The sequence below is a fragment of the Hippocampus bargibanti genome, linkage group LG03 (genome assembly GCF_051943395.1).
Source record: "Hippocampus bargibanti isolate YZ-2025 linkage group LG03, ASM5194339v1, whole genome shotgun sequence".
Lineage (NCBI taxonomy): Eukaryota > Metazoa > Chordata > Actinopteri > Syngnathiformes > Syngnathidae > Hippocampus > Hippocampus bargibanti.
In genome coordinates this window covers 13,852,167-13,875,554 of record NC_142736.1, presented here as the reverse complement: position 1 = coordinate 13,875,554, position 23,388 = coordinate 13,852,167, and the positions used below count along the sequence as shown (strand labels likewise).

Below are 23,388 nucleotides of genomic sequence, written 5' to 3'. Positions count from 1 at the left end.
TTCACAGCAGCAAAGTGATGAAAGGAATAAAAGTAGGAAAACAAAATGACTTTGTCATTTGTCATGTCTTTGTCATGGACAAAGAGAATGAAAAAAAATGATTATGATTTTAGACAAGTATTAAAGGACAACCAACGTCACTTTTTTGTTTTTTAACTGACACCAGAAAAACGTTTTATAGCATCTAAAATACCCAAAACACGCAGTATGATATTTTTAGTCAAATGCAAAACACCAATAAAAATGACTTAAAGTGTCCAAAATCTGCAAAACATTGAGATGCGAATTGGGCATTTTCAGAAAGTCCCGCCCCAGTTCGTGACGTCACGCCAAGACGTCTTGCATTGCTTGTGAATCAAAACAATGGCTTCAGATTCGGAGAATATGCTTTCTTGTTACACATCCAGTTATGAATATGATTCAAATAGTTCTGAAGAGGAAAGCATACATGTTTGCAATCGATTAAACAATTATATGTGCCATTTTGAGGCAACATTGGGGGAAAATCTCTCACCCAAAAAAAGAGGCACAAAATGGCGACCTCCAGTGGTCACCTCCGCTTCCACAGGCTGATAAATTCCTTATATGGTGCTTGGACGCCCTCTTCTGGCCTTCTGGCGGCTTTTGGGTGCAACACGAGGTCCCCAGACCAAACAAGTACAGCAAAGTACATTGACGTGATGGAAGGACCGCTACAATGCGTCTTTTTTACGGTCACAGGGCGGTCCTTTAGTGATGTCACGTACGAACTCGTCACCAACTCAAAAACAAGACTTCCTGAATATTCAACCCGAGTCTTAAAATGTAAAATATAGCTATATGCGGTGGAATATTTGTAAAATACGCTCAGTAGAAGTATTCTGAAGCCATTTTACACGCCCTTGGTATTTCTCGATTTTCTCATGTTCCTTCTTTCTGATGTTTCCATCACTCGGGACCGCTTCATCCACGACAACGGCTTTCCTTTGCCCTTTATTTATGACCACGATATCTGGTTGGTTGGCCATTACCATCTTGTCAGTCTGTATCTGGAAGTCCCACAGGATCTTTGCTCGGTCATTCTCTACTACCTTGGGAGGTGTTTCCCATTTTGACCTTGGGGTTTCCAGTCCATACTTCGCACGGATGTTTCGAATGAATGACTCTGTGTCTTTGTGTTGTCATATTATTTTTTTGTTTTTTTGTTTTTTTTCCCAAGATGGCGGCGCGTGAACACGCAGTGGCTCCCCTCTCCCGGCAAATTGGCGTTTTCATGTTTATTATGTTTGTTAAAGTCATTATAAGTGCCTTGCATGCTGGGTCCGAGAGGACAGTAATTTCATCTGAGCTGTATGTCATGCATATTAGCATATTTGACAATAAAGCTGACTTTAACTTTGACTTTGACTTCAGCACACAAAATGCAAACCCAGGTCTGACGAAAGGTCATCTTGGGCCAATGAAACAAACAATGGGCATGAACAAAAGAAATGACAGCTGGCTACCATATCGATTCTATGCTTCATTACAGCACATTTCGAGGAATTTGAGACTGCATGTGGAAAGCTATTGAATAAATCAGAATTAAAACAGATTATGTCAAATGGGTTGTGCCCTATTTCAGTAAATAAACAATTGAGGACAATTTATAGATTGAGCCCAAATTTGCTACTCTGACATTATCTTGATGTTTCTGAATCGAGGGAATACAAATCCATCCATGCAATAATGCGTTGATTTTTGTTGTAAGTATCAGTCTGAAAAGTACAACAAGCAATAAAATCATTGTACCACTTGACAAAGGAGAATCCATCCACTTATATGTTACTAAAAAAAGGCAAGAACAGGTCGAGTCACAATTGAAAATGTTTTCGTTCCACTGCTTGACAGTTGTTAAAGGATAATATTTGTCTTTGCCTTAACTGACAAGTTGTTGTACTATTATATCTTTGCAGGCATTCCTGTTCATGCTCATGTTAACACTTACACCAAACATCGCTACAAAGATGAATTACTTCATACGCATTGTTGATATAGAATATGAACATGTAAACCACTTCGAGAAATTCATTAAGTCGGACATTTCATTTTCATTTCTGTCTTTTAAATCAAAGAACAAAGCCGCTTAAAAATCCTCATAACTCTATCATTGCTCCATGAATCATCACATAGAAAAAGCATGTTTTATGATTTGCGCAGAGCAAAAATCCAAAGCTGTACATATATCAAAAAGGGCTTTGAAGCCAATTACCCAAACAGCAGAAACTGATATTCAGCAGCGTGGACTGAGGACAGCAGTGAAATTCAAAACAGAGTGGCGGACCATTTTTGCCAGCCAGATGGTTCTATATATTTTTCATGCTGTCAGAAACCTGTGACTGAGGTTTGCTTAGTTGTCATCCGGTGCCTGGGGACAATGAGCTGAATGCAATTTACACACAACTGCGGGATCGCATGATGTTTGACCTCCCTGGAATGGCAAACTGCCCAGTAAGGAGAATGGAGGAGTGTACTAAAGTGCCACTGAGATTGTGCAGAGTGAGATGGAAGCATGCATGTTCGTTGATAGAACATAAATTGAATCCTACGCAAAAGTTAATTTACTCCACAGTCCTGGGCTGAAAAAACACACTGTTAGACACACAACTGGGGAAAATCTGAAAGGATTTACGCAATGTTCCAAAGAGAGAAGGATAGTGAAAAAAAATAGCATTTACAGAGTAGCTTTAGTTCCTTTGGAATGCAGCCGGTATATCCTAAGAGTCTTCTTTGTGAGAGTGTGAGTGTGCGTATGCTTGTGTTTCTGTGTGGCTTGCTCGAAAGAAGGCTTTCAGCATATAAATATCACATTACCACAAGGAAACACAGGCATGAGATTGAGCTCCCAACCAGCCTAACAAGCAAAGGAGCTCAACCCCAGAGGTCAAGGGCGGTCCTTGTACAAACAGAATTCAACAGAAAACATCACCACTGTTGGGGGAGAGGCTTGCTGCTATATGATGGAGTATGGAGGGTTCTGACTTTACTTACAGTATGTGGCACGGGTATGCATACTGTGGCACGAGATATACTTATAGAAAGACTCAAGGAAACAAGGTTGAGAAATGGATGAGAAGGTTTCTTCAGCCGTCATCTGTACTTCTTTGAAGGTGTCGGACGTTTCGCTTCTTATCCAAGAGGCTTCGTCAGCAATTTTTTTTTTGCTGGTAGTTATATATCTCGTCCCATTTTCCGTACCGCTTATTCCTCATTAGGGTCGCGGGGGTTGCTGGAGCCTATCTCAGCTGTCTTCGGGCACGAGGCGGGGGACACCCTGAATTGGTTGCCAGCCAATCGCAGGGCACATAAAGACATACAACAGTCACTCTCACACTCACACCTAGGGACAATTTGGAGTGGTCAATCTGCCTGCCATGCATGTTTTTGGAGTGTGGGAGGAAACCGGAGGACCCGGAGAAAACCCACGCGGGTCCGGGGAGAACTATATATATATATATACAGTAAAGTCTCGTTATATCGATATTCAAGGGAGTCCGAAAAAATATCGATATAACCGGGACTATCGATATATCCGACCCTGTTTGCATGTAATTTTCTCCGTGCGTGCATAGAAATAGTATCGATATAACCGGGACTATCGATATATCCGATATCATTATAACGAGACTTTACTGTATATATATATATATATATATATATATATATATATATATATATATATATATATATATATATGTACGCCTTGAACGCCTCACAGTTCGAACAAATCGGAGTTCGAACAAAATATTCGAGACAATCTTGCTTCGTAGTTCGAACGCCAATACGGCGCGTGAGTGCGTACGCGAGGGTGGGGTGCTGAGCGGCGTACGGGTGTATCGCTCTCTCCATGACCGACTGTTGTCGCTTGCGGACGTGCTGCATTTTGCTCTAGCGTTTAATATCACCCAAACAAAGAGTTTTAGCCCCTAATCATGCCCCCAAAGAAAGTAAGTGTTCCTAAAAGTGACAAAAGAAAAGTAGTGCGTACAACTATTGCATTTAAGAAAGAAATAATCCCAAAATATGAAGGAGGTGTGCGAGTGTCTGATCTGGCGAGGGAATACAGCATGGCGAAATCTACGATCAGTACGATATTAAAGAATAAGGAGGCTGTGAAATCTAGTGATGTGGCTGTGGGAGTGAGAGCAAGTGTCATTGGATAGATATTTTAAGAGAAAAGAACATCCTGTAGCCGAGTCATCCGTAGCTGTCACGTTCCGAGCGAGAGTGACGGCAGCTGACGAGTCGGAACGTAGTGGAATGTTTGGGATCCCAAAGCAGACACGTACTAACCAAGCAGGATGTTTATTCACAAATAAAAGAAAACACAGTGAGTAAGAAGGCAGGGGGTGATCAGACCCGCTTACTACGCCAAAAACCAAATGGCAGACGAGGGTGCCAAATTACGCAATCCCGGAAGATGACATAAATTTACAGGACGCAGGGAAAATACCTCGGACCGGATACACTCGCGCATCGAAGGAAGAGTCCAGGTACGGTGGAGAGTTGAGTCAATCATCCGGCATTGGCGAGGTGATCGCAAACCGCATAAATGCCCCGTATATATATATATATATACAGTAAAGTCTCGTTATATCGATATTCAAGGGAGTCCGAAAAAATATCGATATAACCGGGACTATCGATATATCCGACCCTGTTTGCATGCGTGCGTGCATAGAAATAGTATCGATATAACCGGGACTATCGATATATCCGATATAACGAGACTTTACTGTATATATATATATATATATATATATATATATATATATATATATATATATATATATATATATATATATATATATATATATATACTGAAAGGGGGGTAAAAGAAACTATTTTCTAAAAACAGAAATTTACTATTTTCACAAAACAGCAAAACCCTTCACTAAATCGCCATGGTGGCGATTTAGGTGGTGACATGAGGCTTAGTCGGCGAAGTAAAATTTTTGTTCGCTTACAGCATGTGGCACGGGAATGCATAATGTGGCACGAGATATACTTATATCTAAAATTTTAATTCGCTGACGAAGCCTCTTGGATAAGAAGCGAAACCTCAGACACCTTCAAAGAAGTACAGATGACGGCTGAAGAAACGATGGACCACTCCTGTACGACTGAAAGCTTACACAGACGTTTCATTCCGATGGTTTGGCTGGATATTTTTTTAACAATCACGAGGAACGGAAAAGGATTCATATTAATGGTATTATCACAAAGTTATTTGAAATAACAAATTCTCACATTTTGTTGAAATCACATGCATGCGTATTTGTGTACGTGTTTGCATGCGTGCATGTCTCTCACTGTAAAACATTTCTAAATATTTTACTTTTATGGCTCTCTTCATCAAAAAGGTTCCCGACCCCTGGTCTAATCCAACCTAATCCTGCAACAGCAACTCCTCCTGGGTTGCTCAGAAACAGAAACCACCACAGCGTTGTAGGAAGTACAGGAAGTATTTGTAATTGTTAGCACATGGTTAAAAATGTCACATGTAGTTTCAGACACAGCATGAACATTGCATTGCTTGCTATAAAATGGCTCCAAAACGGACCATTGCAGAACCAGGCTCTTCACTAGTGAAAAGCTTTAACACTTGAAGACTGGATAAAAGTAATAAAAATAAAAGATGGAGGCAGCAAAGTAAAAGACATTCGAGAAATTTATGGAAGTGAACGCTGATCATGAATTCCTTTCAGGTTTTTTTTCTTTCTGCACTGGCTATATAAAGTGGTAATTAAGTATATGCTCATACTTATACTTTCATTTCTTTCATAACTTTGCTGCTGTGAAATATAAATTTCTCCACTGCGAGACTAATAAAGGCAAATCCAATCCAATCCAATCCAATACTTACTTACACACTATTGGAATAAAAGCAGTAGCAGTAATAAGAGTACATATACAGTATTCCTTTTCTTATGTGTGTTTGTGTTTACATGTAAGATAAAATTTGCTCTTGGAAGAAGTCCCCTGTTGTGAAAAATGTCTGGGTGCAAAAGGATTTTGTTGTAGAGAAAATCTACTATAATAGAAAAGAAAATGCATGTACATTTTTCACAATACTTGTGGGAGATGGGCAAAATCCAGTCAGTGAGTGATTCATATCTAGGTGGTGACAAATGTGGTTGACAGCCCATAAGAACCAGGGAGCTATGCCATTGTTTATTTTTTTTACACGTTTACCCACACATGAAGCTAAGTTTAGCTTTGTTGCATTTTAACACAAATTATTTCACATTTCCAACTTTCCACATCTTAACATGATACTGCACAAACACAATTCAGCATGTTCTAACTAGAAATGCTAGGCAAGGTTTGCACTCCCCGTTCGCCACGTTGCCAATGACAAGTTGAAATGGGGAGTGCCGTGGTAAATATTTCCCATATTTGCACTCCGGCAAAAAGCCAATTTGTCCATCCAAACTGCCTCAGGGTAATATGCGTCAAAGGGCATAGCAAAGCACAAAAGTCTTTCTGCAAATAATGGAATTATTCACACAATTTTCTTTGCAGCCCGTTTAGTTTGGTGAGAGTATTACCCAGACCGTTTGTTGCCCTCTTTGTTGGTACGTTTCTTCACTAAAAACAAATGCCATTGCTTTGTATGTAAAGAAAAACAATCAGGATGAGACTGTAAAATGGTGAAACAACCATTTAATTGGGAACCAAGGCATCATATTAAGTCTAATCGTTTGTGTAAAATCCCCTGGTTTCGACCGTTTGAGGATGAATGGAAAATAAGATGTCAAATGTTAATATCGTAATTTGGTGACAGCCTACCAGGCCAGTGATTAGCGTATCAACGGCACAGTGCAGAGGTATCAATTGCAGCTCCCATTCCCTGGGTAGAGTTTCCATGTTCTCCCTGGGCTAGTTTTCTCTTGGTACTCTGGTTTCCTGTCATATTCCAAAAACCTGCATAGGAGGCTGATTGAACACTCCAAATTGTCCCTAGGTGTGAGTGTGTATGGTTGTTCATCTATGTGTACCATGCGATTGGCTGGCAACCGCTTCAGAGTATCCACCGCCTACTGCTCGAAGATGGATGCAAATAGTGTTTTTTTTTTAATTTGTAGATGAGATGAAAATATAGATTAATGAGAGACTAATTAATTAATCACACCATACTGTATGTTTAATCTCTTGACAGCATTAGTAGATATCTACTGTTTACACACACGCGCACACACACACGCACGCGCACGCACACTCGCGCGCGCACACACACACACACACACACACACGCACACGCACACGCACACACGCACATGCATACACACACACACACACACACACACACACACACACACACACACACACACACACACACACACGCACACACACACACACGCATTGTAAACCATTTCTGGTGAAATTATGAATTCCTTATAAAGTAGAAATGTGACGCTTCAGTCCTCATTAGTTGGCAAAGTATTAACCCCTTCTACTCCACAGTTAAACATTCAATATAATCAATGCAAAATTTAACAGTCACTGGATTTGCTCTTGGCATGCTTGTGCAGGAGATTAAACCTCTTTGACTTGTATTTATTGAGACATGAAGCTCGCCATCTGGAGATAGGGTATTTGCAACCCGGTAACAAATCAAATCATTATTAGGGGTGTGGATTGATCCAATCAATTTTTTTCACTGCAGGAGTCAGCAGAAAGTGCTATTTAGGCTCTGTATGGGGTGTGCTGTGCCTTTGCTTGTGCTGCGAGTCAAGACCAAGAATAAACAAACACTTGTGCGCATGGTAAAAATATTGTAACAACTTGAAATGCATGATTGTGTAAGTGTGTTTATTTTGTTTATACATCACCCAAGCTCGGTCAAGGTACACAACACATCCAATTCATTTCTCTCAGTACTCCTCCAAAAGCTTTCCCATTATCACATCCTTGTATCATTTCTACAAAATAAACCCATCTGACTGTTGGCAAGTCGAAAGTACATATCCACTTACGTACTGCTGTCGAATGTACATATCCACGTATGTACTGCTGAGTGAGCACAGGGAGAGCACAGGGAGATGGTGAGACTGAACACAGATCATAATGGCTAGCCAATTATCAGTTGTATGGGGGGGAAGGTGAGCTTGGCAGGCAGAGAGATTACTGGCAGAAGGGATCAATACACTAGTTAGTTTTTAATGAGGGAAAGAATTGAACAAAGGGAGATCCGAGTTCGCCTGGAGTGTTTTTTTTTCTGTCAGAATATTCTTTGTCCAACAGCACTAAAATTGGAGCGCAAATGCAGGTAGCGTATAATGATATAATTAAAATATTTACATCATTACAAGTATTTGGGGATTATGGCTTGCCCCCATATTGCACTTTCTCCAAATCTCTCATATACCATTAGAAACAAGTTGAGTCAACCCTGAAGAATAATGGCTGTTGGTGCTCCCCCCCTTTAACCACCTACAGCTGCCAGAAATGGCCTGTAAATCCTACACTTCATCCTTTCCCTCCAGCTGAGGAGCATGGATATGTGCTACTAAGCATTAGACTCACATGTCAACTTACATGAATTGGAGCAGACTAAGCGCTGTGGTCACCAGCTAACAGTCTGTACCACAACCTCTTCAAAATGGTAAATAAAAAAACTGTTTGGATTCAGAACCATCACTACTTTTTTGGTACTTCTGTTCTTTTTTTTAATCTACATCTGCCTTTCTTTTTTCAGTGAGGCATTCTGTGGGCGGGGGTGTTATTTATGGCTCCTGTGGGCAAGTGGACACAGACACACACTCACTCACACACACACACACACACACACACACACACACACACACACACACACACACACACACACACACACACACACACACACACACACACACACACACACACACACACACACACACACACACACACACACACACACACACACACACACCCTTTCACAGGATAAAAGGGCAGTCACACAGCCTGCAAACATGATTTTACAGCCCTGGGTGGAATGAGTGTTGTAGGAGAGAATGAGGACAGAGTACAAAAGGGGAAAGCCCCGAAATAAACAGATACCGGTAGTCAGAATGCAAAGCATGTACGAGCACTGAAGGTTTTGTTTCCACCCTCTCTACACTTCTGAAAACGAACCTCGGTAGAGATATGCAAGCATACGTGAGATGCATGGAATTACATTTATTCTCCCATCTTGTTAAGGAAGGAACATGTATTGCGGTAGAATGTACATTATACATTTCCTCTCCGACATGTGTTTGCAGTGAAATCACAAATAAAATGATACCTTGCAAACCAACAATTGTCAGTGATCAATGAAGCTATAATGTGGCCTCCTGAGCTGAGAGCAGTAGTATCACAACTGCTTCTTGTGGTGACAAATGTGCTATTGACCTTGTGGGCATGTGATGACCTAATTTCAGAATGGGATCATATTTTCAGGGGCCCAGTCTGTCTCATAATGTATTTCATTGAAGTGCCCATTGAGGAAATCATGTAGAAAGCATGGAGCACCACAACATATGTGTCTAGTCAGTGAATAAATACATTAGTGCCTCAGGCAGACTCAAGAGATGAGATTTATTTACCTATTTATTTTTATTACTTGGGACACAACTTACTTTTGGCAATAAATTGCAGATGCACCACCATTGTGTCATCTCGTAGATCGAAGGATGAGATTTCAGTTTCAGGTTTACTTTTGTGGCGTGCACTGCCTCCGGTGGCAAATATTGTATGCTATTGTATAGAATGTATCAGGGTAGAATGGGTAAAGAGGTGCAGCCTGACCTCTGCTGGTAACAAAATGATATGGCATCGAGTATCCAAACGCAAAACAATCACTCCTCCTAATAATATAATTGCAATGTTATTAGACAACTTAAAAAATATACATTTCCCCAAGTTTGAAAATTAAAGTTTTCAAATATTGTTGCGACTGTGTCTATTTTAGGGATTAAACTAAATGAACATATTAAAAAATGTCTATTAATTTGCTTTTTTTTAAATTTGTTTGTGTCATTGCTCCTTACTGTAAAACGTGACAGGAAAAATAAGCATTTCAAGATGTACCATATATTTCACTAACCTGCTCTCTAAACTGGTCCTGAGAAAGGCAATCGAGGACGTTGACACAACCCAACAGGCAGCCAGTGGGATACTCAGACGGAAACCTGAGCTCTAAGCAGGCAAGAAATAAAATACAGCAAAAACATTAAAGAGCGTCCAACAATGCGACGCAAGACCTTGTTGAAATGAAATGAAGGTGATATCGCCAACACTACTGTATCTTGGATATTTGTAACATTTTACTAATTACTAACAAAATCAATAATATTCCTATAAAGGGCGTCCTCAGATATATTTTGGCTATGAGTGCCATAATGTTACCAGTTATTTGTATCTCGTTTTGAAGTCTTTATGTATTCTAGTGTCTTGATTAAACAATGATACAACAAGTCTGGAATGAAGTTTTGGATTTCAGCAGACTTGTGCCATGCCACGCTTTGGAAAAGGAGAATGATAAATAACATAACAAGGCTTATGGAACCCTTTTTTTGACAGAGATACTGTCATGATATACTTTTTAAGACAACTTGCAATGAACAAAATGTCTCAGGAAGTTTCTGAGCTGGCAAAAAAACACAACAGAACATAATACATCTTGAAAGCAGCGGATTATGGAGTGCTGAGGTGCGCTTTGCTAATGTAGTGTCCCTACAAGCAAAACAACAAACTAAAATGCACATTTGTTCAATGTTGTTAATTAATACCTCAATTTCCCGGGGGAACTTTCATGAAAATTTGAAAAATCCAGAATTCCTGGAAAATCAGGCAAACGTTTATTTCTGATTATAAGTCTTGATCAGGGTATTTTGACACCAAATAAATTTGGTGTCAAAATGTAACATTTTAGAGCTACAAGTACCATCTGTCATATTATTTGTTATTTAGTGTTTTTTGTTACTTCCGGGTTGAGTGAACGCTGGCGGGTGTGGCTGTCGCTGCTCACCTGCAGAAAAAAAAATTCCTGTGACTGTAAAGTGTCCTTGAGGGTTTTGAAAGGCGCTTATAAATGAAATGTATTATTATTATTATAAAATGGGATTAATCCCCATTTTTTTCACTCAATTGATTAATCAGATTTTTTTCAAATTATTCAAAAACATGACATTATGGCAGAAATAAACAGTACAGTTTACATTATGTTTATAAGTGCCTTTCAAAATTACATTATGTTTATAAGTGCCTTTCAAAACTCTCAAGGACACGTTACAATCATATAATGAGAATTTTCTCTGCTTTTTTCCCTTCCACGAGGAGGCAGCATTTGCCTTTTGTACACTTGCACCTCATGTTACTCCAGACCCATATTATTATGTGATGAAAGAAAAGAGTGCCAGGTTTTGTACGCTGCATTGAATGTTTATGTAGTCCTAAAACTCAATATTCTGTTGGTCCTGCAATTTAAGTGAAAATGACAAAAAACCTTGGTACTGCAGTGGACACATTTTTGCACATCGTCTGACAAGTGAATGAGTTAAAGAGTGAATGAGATAAAAACCAACAAACCACTATCAGTACAGTAATCAGATATACTTTTTCGATTTGACATTGTACCTTTTTGGTAAATGGAACGGTACATGTGCTCCACCTCAGCAGTTTCCTGAGGAGTGGGCTTCTTGGCTGCAGCAGCAATCCAAAGACGGCCGCGGTGGGATGTGTACCAAGTTCGCCCCTCAACTCTATACGGAGTTCCTTGTTAGTACTACTATGAACCATTCGATTACGACCTAGTGATCACGACTCCATTTATAAACTTCTCACCTTTTGATGCCTTTGACCAAGAGTGATGCCCAAGGTTGGTGCATGCTCAGACACCAGCCACCATCATACATCTCCTGCAGCTCTTTGTCTTGCAGACGTAACCTGGATCGCTCTCCTCCTCCATTACACTGTGCCAAACTCTGTCCTTTTTCAATGTTCCTTCTGTTGTTTTCACTACTGCCAACATCTACCCACTAAAAATATAAACAGGAGAAAAGAACACTGAGTGCATAATGTGGAAAAAGCAAGTGTCACGCATGCCCAACAGGAGAAACAACCATTGAAAAGTATGATCTGTGCTCACGTTTTCATTTTTTGCATCCCGCATACATCTGCTCAATAGAATTTCAATTCACACATCTGTCGAAATGATTCTTGGAAAAACGAAAGCTGTCACCTTTGAAAGAGTGAATAATGAAAATCATACTAAGCTTTACTCTACCATGTTTAATATAGTATATATAATATAAATTGTACCCACTTTGACTCATGCAGTCTGGTCAATTTAAGGAAAAAGGAAGTTGAAGAATGAAAGACAAGAGAACGATCAGTTTAATTTAATCTAAATCCTGCATTTCTAATTTCTTCATTTGGATGCCTGGGTGTGCGCAGCTTCAACATTGATGGTGAAATTACTTGCTTTAGCCATATCATGTCATGATCACGCTAAACGTTTTTTTATTATTATCTGTTTTTTGTTTTACAGGAGATAGATAAAGATTTAAGGGATTCTAGTCAAGCATAATAAAATTGCATAATGATACAGGGAAATTAAAATTTAAGGTGTGAGTGCCAACAGCAGGTTGTCACACAAAGACGGAGAGAGATCGACATTCCTTTTGTGCACAATTTTAAGTACACACAGCACGTGACCTAAATTTGTAACCATCAGAGCCTTTGTTTCAACACAAGGATTCACCAGTGCAACGTTCCCCATGTTCTGTCGTAATAGTTCTGAACCACACTCCAGGTACATCTGTGATATCAAACCTGCCCAGCTCCTACCTATATGTCAGTATGTCCTCTTCATCAAACTCAGATGAGAATTCACTTAGATAGAATATTGACTGATAAACTGAGGCCATGATGGTGCTGTCAGTTTGGACGTGTAAACGAATGCATGCTGGGATCAGTTGCATGAAGTCCATAGTTTATCATATGAATGCGTGATTGGTCCGTGATTATTGCAATATGAAATAAATAATCCAACAAAAGTGGAAGTGGGATTTTATGCCCCCCAAAAGGCCCTTTGGCATTAATTTTAAGGCCCCATTGAGTAGGCTTTTTTGTCAACTTTTACTGTGGTGATGGGGCTGGCAGAAAGTTCAAAAAGTGGCAGAGACATATTAAGCTATGTAGACACTATAATTAAGGCAACGGTGCTGTACAGACTCTCGAACAAACTGATTGGGACTAAAAAAAACATGATTTTTTATTCTGATAATTCAATGTTGTCCATCATGTGGATAGAATCTACAGACAAATGTTCTCACCAGTGATGGTAAAATAAGGCATCATGAATCAATGAGGCTTTCCATCCAAATGGTTTGCCTTTGGGCCAAAGCATCATGAGGCTTAATTTGTTCCATTGCACCATAATGTGGAAAATAAAATGCTACCATGGATTTCATGGGGTCAAAATGTACGGAAGATGATTAGGGCCAACAAAGAAAAAAAAGTTGCCATGATTCTTAATTGAGAATTCTCACTTTAAAGTCAAAATGTTGACATTAATGTCAGGAATACTGTGAATAAAGTCAGAATTCAGAGATAAAACTGAGAGTCGTGCCAACTTTATTATTATTATTTTTGTTTGTAAGCCCTAATCCTCTTGCGTAAAAATAGCAGGGAGTTGTGATATGAATGTGCGTATGTTACTAGAAAGAATAATAGCTTTAATTTAGACAGACACACAAACAAGGATCGAGACACACATTTCATTCATTTTTGTTGAGGGAAAGGTGTTCTGTTGGTACCCAAGTTCTACAGGACAAAGTTTACACCTGTTGAAATATAATTATTATAATTTGTACTTTTTTAGGAGAAATCTACCCAAAATGATCCCAGAGAGGGGTTGTTCACACGCCTCGAACTGTGCTTCGCAGATTGTTTTTCCCAACTACTCAGCACACACCACATCACTACTTCTCACTGGTTTATTCTCGATCAAGAACTGTGAACTTTACATTTCATTTTTAAACTACAGTATGCAATGATCAAGTCACCATTGAGTCATCTTAAGTCACAATTCTGGACCGATGTGTATTTCCTTTGAACAAGTGTCTATGAAGACAGAAGGAAAGAGATAAACAGAGGGGAGATGCAGTGTGTAAAAAGCAATTTACCTCTGGTGTTCTCTGCCTTATATTGGGGTTGACCAGCTCTCTCAGGTTCTGTTCTCCACCTCGACTCTTGTCCAATGGAGATTTTGCCACAGAGTCAATGTTCATTGCCTGGAGGGTCTCATCTAATCTGCATGGTAAAAATATCCAACAGTGGGCAATTGTGATTGACACTTGCAAGCATAAGACTCATGTTGGGAAATTATGTGACTGCTTCACACTTACTTGTTGTAGTACTCATTCAAATTGTTTGTCTCATCAAGGACTTGTCTGCCAGCAAAGTCCAAGGTGATTTTCCGATCTTTACGAGACACATGACGAAGTTCGCGCAGTTCCTCTTCCTTTTTCCTTAGCTTGTCACGCTCAGCAGTTGACAACCACTGGTTGGATTCAGTGGCAAAGTAATCAGACTCATCATCAAGTACCTGAGTTCTCTTGACACTGCACATAAAAACAGCAGCATAGTTTTAAGTCAAACATTTTTGATAACGATTGGACTGAAATTAGTTTTACCTCGTTCGGTCATATTCCAACAGTTTGTCTTTGTGCTGGACAGCTTTCTCTAAACCCGCCTTCATCTTGGCATCTTGATGCACCAGGTAATCTCTTTCACCACAATCTGTCGCAAAGAAATGTATAAATAATGTCAGATACACCAGAAGTAGTTCAACGGCACATAAACTGCACCCAACAAACTGACCAAAATTTGAACAGATTTTTTCCCGCATTTTTAAAACTGGTCACTTTAGTGCAGAAAATAAATGAATGGGAACAAGAAGCGGAAAATATTAAGTAATGCAAAAAAGCTGAAAGCTTTTCTGCTTTCCACTAACATTGTAGTATTGATTCATTTTCTCAAAGCTCATGTAGATGGGCTCAATTGCCTTTTTCAATTGCCAGGTCAATCGCTTGTGCAGACAAAAGTTAAATACCGGTCATGTGAACAGATTTTATTTCAAAATGGAGTTTACTGAAATATTCACAAATATTCCTGAGTGTGATTTTGGTAAATGAAAAGACACTATGAAAAATTGATGCTCGTATGATAAAAAAAATCCACAATGACTACAGGTCATTTTAGTTCAAACCGTAAACGTTAAAGATGGAAACTGTTACTGAAAAAAGTCGAGACTTATACTGTTGTTCACACGTTGCGGTAGCACAAGCCACAGATTCTCACCTCCCATTAGCTTCTTTCTGAGTTTCTGGCTTTTGTTAGAGTCTCTGAGCAGAATCTCCTGTTCCTCTTTGGTGCAAACCTGAAATGGGACAGAAAGATGCCCAAAGGTAAAGATTGATTTTATACTATAATAGACTGGGGCAAAAAAGATGAACACAAATTCTTGTACCAAACTACCACAGAAGAGACAAGGTCCAGATCCCTCTTGCTCACATACAATGCGACCACAGCTGATGCAATTGTTGATGAGTCTGTGTTTCTGAGCAAGGCACTCACAGCTGTGTCGGCCAGGTAGTAAAACTGTCAGCTTGTCCTGACCTTCTTTAACATAAAGGTTTGTGAACTTATTTTTCTTCTTTATTGAAGAAGTACTGGTGCTTTCTTGAGCCTGTGCGTGGAGAGAATAATAACAATAAGACGAAATTAAGGCGTAAATGTGTTATATAGAGAGCTCATGACCAATGTTCAAGGCAATGCGGACTGACCCTCATCAGGTCCATGGGTGTTTTCACTGCATCTGGCTCAGGGTCTACTTGACCCACGGTGAACACCTCTTGTTTGTTCCGACCCTTACGTTTAGACTTCTTCTGGGAATCTTTGGTTATATCTTGAGAGTCTAATGAATAAAAATGATGATGATTATGGACCTTTCAAATAACTACAAAAATCAACAATCGTTGATTACACAGAAAACTGGATAAAAATTTTATCAACACTGATTATGCTTTTCAAACCAGAAAATAGCTTATTAAATCCGTGGTGTGACATAGAAAGTGTGTCATGAGTCCTTGGTTGCTTGGTAAGGCGCTTGTAAATTAAATGTATTATGATTATGATTATGATTATGATTATGATTATTCACATGCGGTGAAAGCCATCACTCATTTCAAACTGTTTCACAATACGTACAGTATGTATTTCCAGAACTAATGGAAAAATGTCAATAGAACATTATCATAAATTTCATGTACTTTTTTGAAGAGCAAAATGTCATGGGACAAGAAAAGTTAGGTGTATAATAGGCTGGTTAATCAGCATTTTGTATTTATTCTTGGCCTACCAAATACAGGTAACTTACGACTTACGACCGGCGCGATTTAGGGCCACCCGTACTTACGACCATGACCGCCAGACCTTTTTTTTTCTTTTCTTTTTTAATTCTTCACCTAGTACCGCAATGTGCTAGCAGCTGACAACGCGTACGACAAAGTTGACCAGCCACCATCTCACGCTCGCACAGCGATCTACTGCGCGGCTACACGCAGTACAGTAGTTATACAGTACAGATAACGCCTCGGCAACATCTCCTGTAGTACTATACATTGCTTTTTTCCTTCGGCGTCCGCCTGAGTCCCGAGCGTGTGTGTTGTGTGACCTCTTCCGGCTTCTCCGTTAGCATGGAGAGCAATTTTTCAACAGCGCGCAGGGTGGGAAGCCGTGTGTATTTGTGTCAGCAGAACCCATGTGCATGTCTATTATAAATTGGAAGCTTGAAATAGGACTAAAAGGTAAGTATAAAATGTATAAATAAACTGTACAGTAAACAGTTTGGCATATACTATAGCTACAGATATATTGTAATGAAAAATCGATAATACGAAATATAAAATGATAAAAATGAACTAAAACTCATAAATGAACTGTAAACAATTTGGTATATAATAGTATTCAATAGAAAATGTTGCTTAAAAACAACAGATTGACATCGTATACTATCGTATAAACCTTGCGTCGGCCTCTTGAATGCTTTTCGACTTAAGACCATTTTGTCGGAACGGAACTCGGTTGTACGTCGGATTTTACCTGTATCATAATAGGCATCAACCTCAAAAACATGGACCAGCCGGGCCGTATTGTAAAATGCTAATTTCAGAGATTCTTCACTCGTGTTCAAAATAATGCCTGCCCACCTGTTGTCGACTTTGACTCTGTAAGAAGGAAAAGACCTGCTGTGTCTCCAGCATGTCTCTTAGTCTTTTTCCACCTGAAGAGCAACTCCTCAATGAATTTTCCTTTCTTCCCATCTGCGCCTTGGAGAAGATCACCCACATACTCCTCGATCTCCTCAGCTTTTTCAATGGATATGATGTATCTAAACAACAGGATGGTGTAAGTTCATGTAACAGTTTCAAGTCAACTTTGTCAAATGTGTTACATGTGCAACATACACCAACATCATACTTGACTATCACCCATCTTTGTCATGGATGCTTGCATTTAATGTATGGAATTCCTATTTCTTGCCTCAATTATGGTTTGACAATATTTGATTCTTTCCATAGAAATGCACAATTCAGTTTTCCATATTCAATTTCAAGCTTCCAGTTTATAATAGGGCAGTCAATAAGCTACAATATTTTAAGATTTAGATTGCCCATTTGAGATCAAATTGAATTGTGTATGCATGATCTTCACTATATAGGACAATGTCACAATTGCCTAAATTAACATCATAATTAGCGTAATGTTCTTGTCAACATAAATGCCTTTTTAAGTTCAAACATTAATTTAAATACTCCTTAACTTTAAATTCCTCCCCAAAACCCACCGGTAATTTTTTTTAATATATGTACATGTATTCTGTTGTCTTATTTGTTGTCAATAGTGACTTTTATTTTGAAAGGCATCCTTACGTGTTCAAACACAGTGCATAAATAAATAATCACCAAACAAGCCAAATACACATGATCAACATTATCTGGCGATCACCACCTACAGAACTATCCTTCAGTGGATTATTATTTCTAACTTTAAACGAAATAAATGATTTATAAACAGAGTTCAACTCATTAAACGATTGAAGGAGGCAAGTTGCTTGTGGAAGAGGAGAAATTACGTTTTAAATCTCGTAAACTAAGACTGCTTGCTCACGATGAGCTTTCATAAAAAGGACTTTGTCAGAAAATACATTATTTTTTTGTAGTTTTAATTTTATCACATTCATCTGCCAAGCTAGCTTGACAAACAAACGGAGTCGCTGTCATGTCAAAAATGTCTTACTTGACAATATCTTCAGATGCCTCCAGACCAAACTCGCTCTGCAATTGCTCCAAACACCACTGCAACAAAAAGTCTGCCATGACACCACGCCAGTCAAAAAATTGATCGTCAAAACAACCAACCCGGTATCATGGATATGTTTCAAATCGGCTGAACGGTGCAGCACGAAATACCTTCCTGAAGAAAAAGTGTACGACTGCATCAAAGTTCCGCAAAACGAAAACAAAACTTGACCTCTTGATTTGAGTGTACCACGCGTGTACCATCCAGGAGTTAATGTGCAGGCTTTTATTGAACAGTTCCATCCAGAAAAGGCTATGAGAATCATCAACATGATGAATGATAGTGTGATGCCTCAGTTTCGTAAGATCTTACAAGTCAGAAAGCAACAGGTGTCAATTAAGAGCCATCAACGACCATCACAAATGTAAATAAAGTGACTTTATTATACAATGCAGTGTATTTCTTTCATTACAATACAATAGCACATTTATTATACATAGAATAAGGTATGTTGTGTGTAGTTTTAAGGCTTATTTAGTTGAAACGTATATTTTATGGAGACCTGGGAACGGATTATCTCGTAGTCCCATAGGTGCTGGCAGAGATTTTATTACAACAAGCCTGTCAAGCTAGGCAAAATAAAATGGCACACTCGCGATCCACGAAAGCAACAAACAATCGCGGCTAACAATCACCTCGGGCAAAGCAAAGTTTTGTACTTGCCAGCACAAGACACAGCGAGGCGAAAGGCGTCGTAATCATGTCACTGGTGAGGTGACACCGACTCGTTGAAATGTCCCAGTATCGGTGATTAGGGGATCAACACGCACACCTCGTTCATGTTTCTGTAATTTTGTTTAGTGTCTTCTACGGCTGGCGGAGGTCGGGAGCGGCGGCCCCGCCCCATCTGTCAACTCGCACGTGACAATTTCGGTGTCATTAGTAACGTGAAAGCATCAACTAAATAACGCCTTTGTGTAAAGCTTTGAGGCGAAGGATGGTAGCAATGGTGAACGGTACCGGGCTCTTTATTTGGAGAATGGTTGTAGAAAGTCACTCTCAGGGAAGTGACACACAGCGTGAGAGATGTGTCAGGCTGAGATTCACATGACAGCCGCGGTGTGCACATGTGACGCCACAAACGCACACCTCGTTTGTGTTTCTTAATGATCTCCTTCTTCTCTTCGACGGTGATTATTAGGGTATCATCTTGCATTCATTTCCTAATAGTAAACTTATCTGCAAAAAGCTCCTCGGAGGCGATCGACGTGTGAATTCAGAGATAGGGGGTGTGGAAAGGTACGTCGGCTGGAGCGCTGTTCGGTCGTGTGCTTCCGCCGATGATCCGAAGATCACTCCGCCAGATCCGAAGGTCACTCCGCCAGCCGTGGTGGGTTTGTATCGCGAAAAGTAGTGCGTATTTCAAGGTTTAATTTTCGTAAATTTGACGTTTGTAAACCGAAAAGTTCGTAAAGTAAGGTGTTCGTAAGCTGAGGTCTCACTGTATAGGGACACCAGAAACAATTTAAGTGTAGTTCTAAAAATACAGCAATTACCATTAATTTTATATTTTACAATAATATTTACAGTATTTTACAAGCGGCCCAGTAGTGCTGACTTCACAGTGTAAAGGTTGTGAGTTCAAGACCCGGACCGGCCTCACTGTGTGGAGTTTGCATTGTCTTTTCACCCCATGTGGGTTTTATCCGGGTCCCATATTTTAAAAACACGCATGGCAGACTGATTAAACACTCTAAATTGTCCCTGGGTGTCAGAGTGACTGGTTGTTTGTCTTTGTGTGCCCTGTGATTGGCTGGCAACCAATTCTTGGTGTCAGCAGCCTCGTGCCCGAAGACGTCTGGGATAGGCTCCAGCACCCCTCGCGACCCTAGTGAGGATAAAACGGTCTGGAAAATGTTCTTTACTTCAATTTTGTATATTTACCTGTGGCAAGAAAGCCAAGCGTGGAGTTTTATGCTGCAATGTACAAATGTTTGTGAATGAATCAAAATTTATTGTGGACATTTCCTCTTCTTTCCGGCAACTTGTTTCTTCCATAACAATCACATAATAGTTTTATGCTCCAATAAAAACATCTGGGTAGTAGAAAGCAACTTTTTTTATTTTATCACTGTAATACAGAAGGAAGAGACTGATTAAGAAAAAAGGTATGTAATGATTCATCAATTAGTCATTTGTAACATTATATTTTCGAATTCACTCGAATAACACTGTTCATTGCTAACCGACACAATAACCTCACACAGGAAATTGTGATGTTTTTTTAACATAAAAATGAACCCATGACACTTGACAAAACTGAGGGCATGTTTCCGAACTACAGAAAATGTTTCTTAAATTAGATGTAAGAACCACATCTTCTGAAAGTATCTCAAATCTCAATTCGGGGACTTCTTCTCTGCCCTTTTCACTCACCAGTAGATCTATATAAAATATGTTAAAATCTGTTTTTGTGACGCACAACATCAAATGATTCTCACAAACAAGTTCCCAGTCTCCATGAGGAAGATTTTCACAAATGTCTGCCTCTCTCACGGTTAAATCCAAAGATCACACACTTAAGTCTAGGAGCCAAACATGAGGTCATTTTTGGCTGTTGAAGAGGAACCAGCGGAGATCGATATTGCAGGTGCTCTTTAAGATCATTGACAAGGAAATTAATGTTGGGAATCGGTAAAAAAACATGGAGACACACAGTTATGAGAAAAAAAAAACAAAAAAGGATGTATTTTCTTGGATAAATATAGCAGTGGGATATTTGAAGGGAGCAACTTTGTAGCAAGAGGTTATCCAATGACCTTTGGAGTTTAGTATGAAGAGTGAATGGCAATAAAAATAATATAATGTGGTTTGTTACTGCATGCACACACTTAAAAACATACATGGTGGAAATAATCACTCACTCAATGCGGATAGGGTGAAACATGCTTTTGTGCAGGTGAGAGGATGGACAGAATGTGTCCTTTCTTTGAGGTAGAAAGAATGTTTTGTCATTGAATGTCGTACCAAAACCTTTTGCTGCTTTATTTACAGTTCTCATCAAAACATCAAAATACCTTCCTGTTCAAATTTTGACTTGTCCTATCAAAATGAAGCAATTTCATGAAAGTAGTGAATTTTGGTCTACTGAAGTCCTCTGGTGTTTTTTAAAGGAAATATGAGAATATATACCTGTGCAACTCAGTAAAAAAATAAAACCAAAAAATTGTGGTTGCAAGTGCACTCCTTGAGTGACTACTCTGTATTGTTTGGCAGTGATTGGCGATCACATTGGGCTCTTCCCATCAATTCCATCTTTTTATCGACAGCTGGCCTAGAATATTCAAACCCCCATTCCCCTGATCAGCATCATCCATATTATAAAATGCTCCAGTGAGACAAATTATCGACACAGCTTGAAATCTTCAGTCAACACATCTTTCAATCAGATTGTGAGTGTAGAGCTGTCCTCAAACCTCAGATACATGAGGAATCCATCACAATATCTTATCTCATCTCATTTTCCGTACCGCTTATTCCTCATTAGGGTCGCGGGGTTGCTGGAGCCTATCTCAGCTGTCTTCGGGCACAAGGCTGGGGACACCCTGAATTGGTTGCCAGCCAATCGCAGGGCACACAAACACGTACAACAGTCACTCTCACACTCACACCTAGGGACAATTTTGAGTGGTCAATCTGCCTGCCATGCATGTTTTTGGAGTGTGGGAGGAAACCGGAGGACCCGGAGAAAACCCATGCGGGTCCAGGGAGTCATGCAAACTCCACACAGGGAGGCCGGACCCGGACGCGAACCGGCGACCTCTGCACTGTGAAGCCGGTGTGCTAACCACTCGACTACCGGGCCGCCCCCAACACAATATCGTAATCCAGAAAAGATTGTACTGACATCTGTGGCCAAACCTAAAAGGACAACCGACGTCTCCGGACAAGTTGTGTCCATAATTTGTAAAATGGCTTCAAATGACTTCTACTGGGCATATTTTAATAAGATTCCACCACATATAGCTATATTTTACGTTTTAAGACTCGCGCTGAACATTCAGGATGTCTTGTTTTTGAGTTGGTGATGAGTCCTCACATGACGTCAGAAAAGGACCGCCCTTTACCGTAAAAAAGACACGTAGCGGTCCTTCCATCTCGTCAATGTATTTTGCTGTACTTGTTTGGACTGGGGACCTCGTGTTGCACCCAAAAGCCGCCAGAAGGCCAGAAGAGGGCGTCTAAGCACCATATAAGGAATTTATCAGCCTGTGGAAGCGGATGTGGCCACTGGAGGTCGCCATTTTGTGCCTCTTTTTTTGGGTGAGAGATTTTCCCCCAATGTTGCCTCAAAATGGCACTATTTGAATCATATTCATAACTGGATGTGTAACAAGAAAGCATATTATCCGAATCTGAAGCCATTGTTTTTATTCTCCAGCAATGCAAGACGTCTTGGCGTGATGTCACGAACTGGGGGCGGGACTTTCTGAAAATGCCCAATTCGCAGCTCAATTTTTTTGCACATTTTGGAAACTTTAAATCATTTTTATTGGTGTTTTGCATTTGACAAAAAATATCATACTGTGTGTTTTGGGTATTTTAGATGCTATAAAACGTTTTTCCGGTGTCAGTTAAAAAACAAAAAAGTGACGTCGGTTGTCCTTTAATACTTGTCTAAAATCATGATCATTTTTTTCATTCTCTTTGTCCATGACAGTTTTAGCTAATCTATTTGGATTAAATTAGGCCCACAGTGAATGTATTTTCATGTTTTTTTGAAACCCTTGTGTTACATCCAAAAGCCGCCAGCAGAGGGAGTCAAGCTCCATGGAAGGAATGTATCAGCCTGTGGAAACGGGCTGATTCATTCCTCACAGCTCGGTGGCCATTTTTCTTGCCTCTTTTTGGGTGAGACATTCCCCCGCCCGTTTGCCTCAAAATGACACGGAATAAATTCTTTGATCGATTGCAAACATGTATGCTTTCCTCTTCAGAACTATTTGAATCATATTCATAACTGGATGTGTAACAAGA

The 23,388-nt window shown here is 39.7% G+C and overlaps 1 protein-coding gene across 2 annotated transcripts in view; it reads right to left on the bottom strand.

Annotated features, from left to right (window-relative positions):
* The window catches only part of trip4 (thyroid hormone receptor interactor 4), a 77,687-nt gene extending 59,122 nt beyond the window's left edge, over window positions 1-18,565 (bottom strand). The window contains exons 1-11 of one of the 2 annotated variants that reach the window (XM_088992078.1): window positions 18,349-18,507; window positions 17,259-17,440; window positions 15,834-15,964; window positions 15,518-15,736; window positions 15,349-15,427; window positions 14,682-14,787; window positions 14,394-14,609; window positions 14,172-14,298; window positions 11,827-12,020; window positions 11,620-11,744; window positions 10,088-10,179 (exon numbers count right to left, since the gene is read on the bottom strand). In XM_088992078.1, the coding sequence (XP_088848204.1) occupies window positions 10,088-10,179; window positions 11,620-11,744; window positions 11,827-12,020; window positions 14,172-14,298; window positions 14,394-14,609; window positions 14,682-14,787; window positions 15,349-15,427; window positions 15,518-15,736; window positions 15,834-15,964; window positions 17,259-17,440; window positions 18,349-18,428 (1,551 nt within the window). In that variant the 5' untranslated portion in view covers window positions 18,429-18,507. Of the gene's footprint in view, window positions 1-10,087; window positions 10,180-11,619; window positions 11,745-11,826; window positions 12,021-14,171; window positions 14,299-14,393; window positions 14,610-14,681; window positions 14,788-15,348; window positions 15,428-15,517; window positions 15,737-15,833; window positions 15,965-17,258; window positions 17,441-18,348 lie in introns of both variants that reach the window. The other variant, XM_088992079.1, reaches the window with a different exon arrangement.
* Between the last annotated feature and the right edge of the window lie 4,823 nt (window positions 18,566-23,388).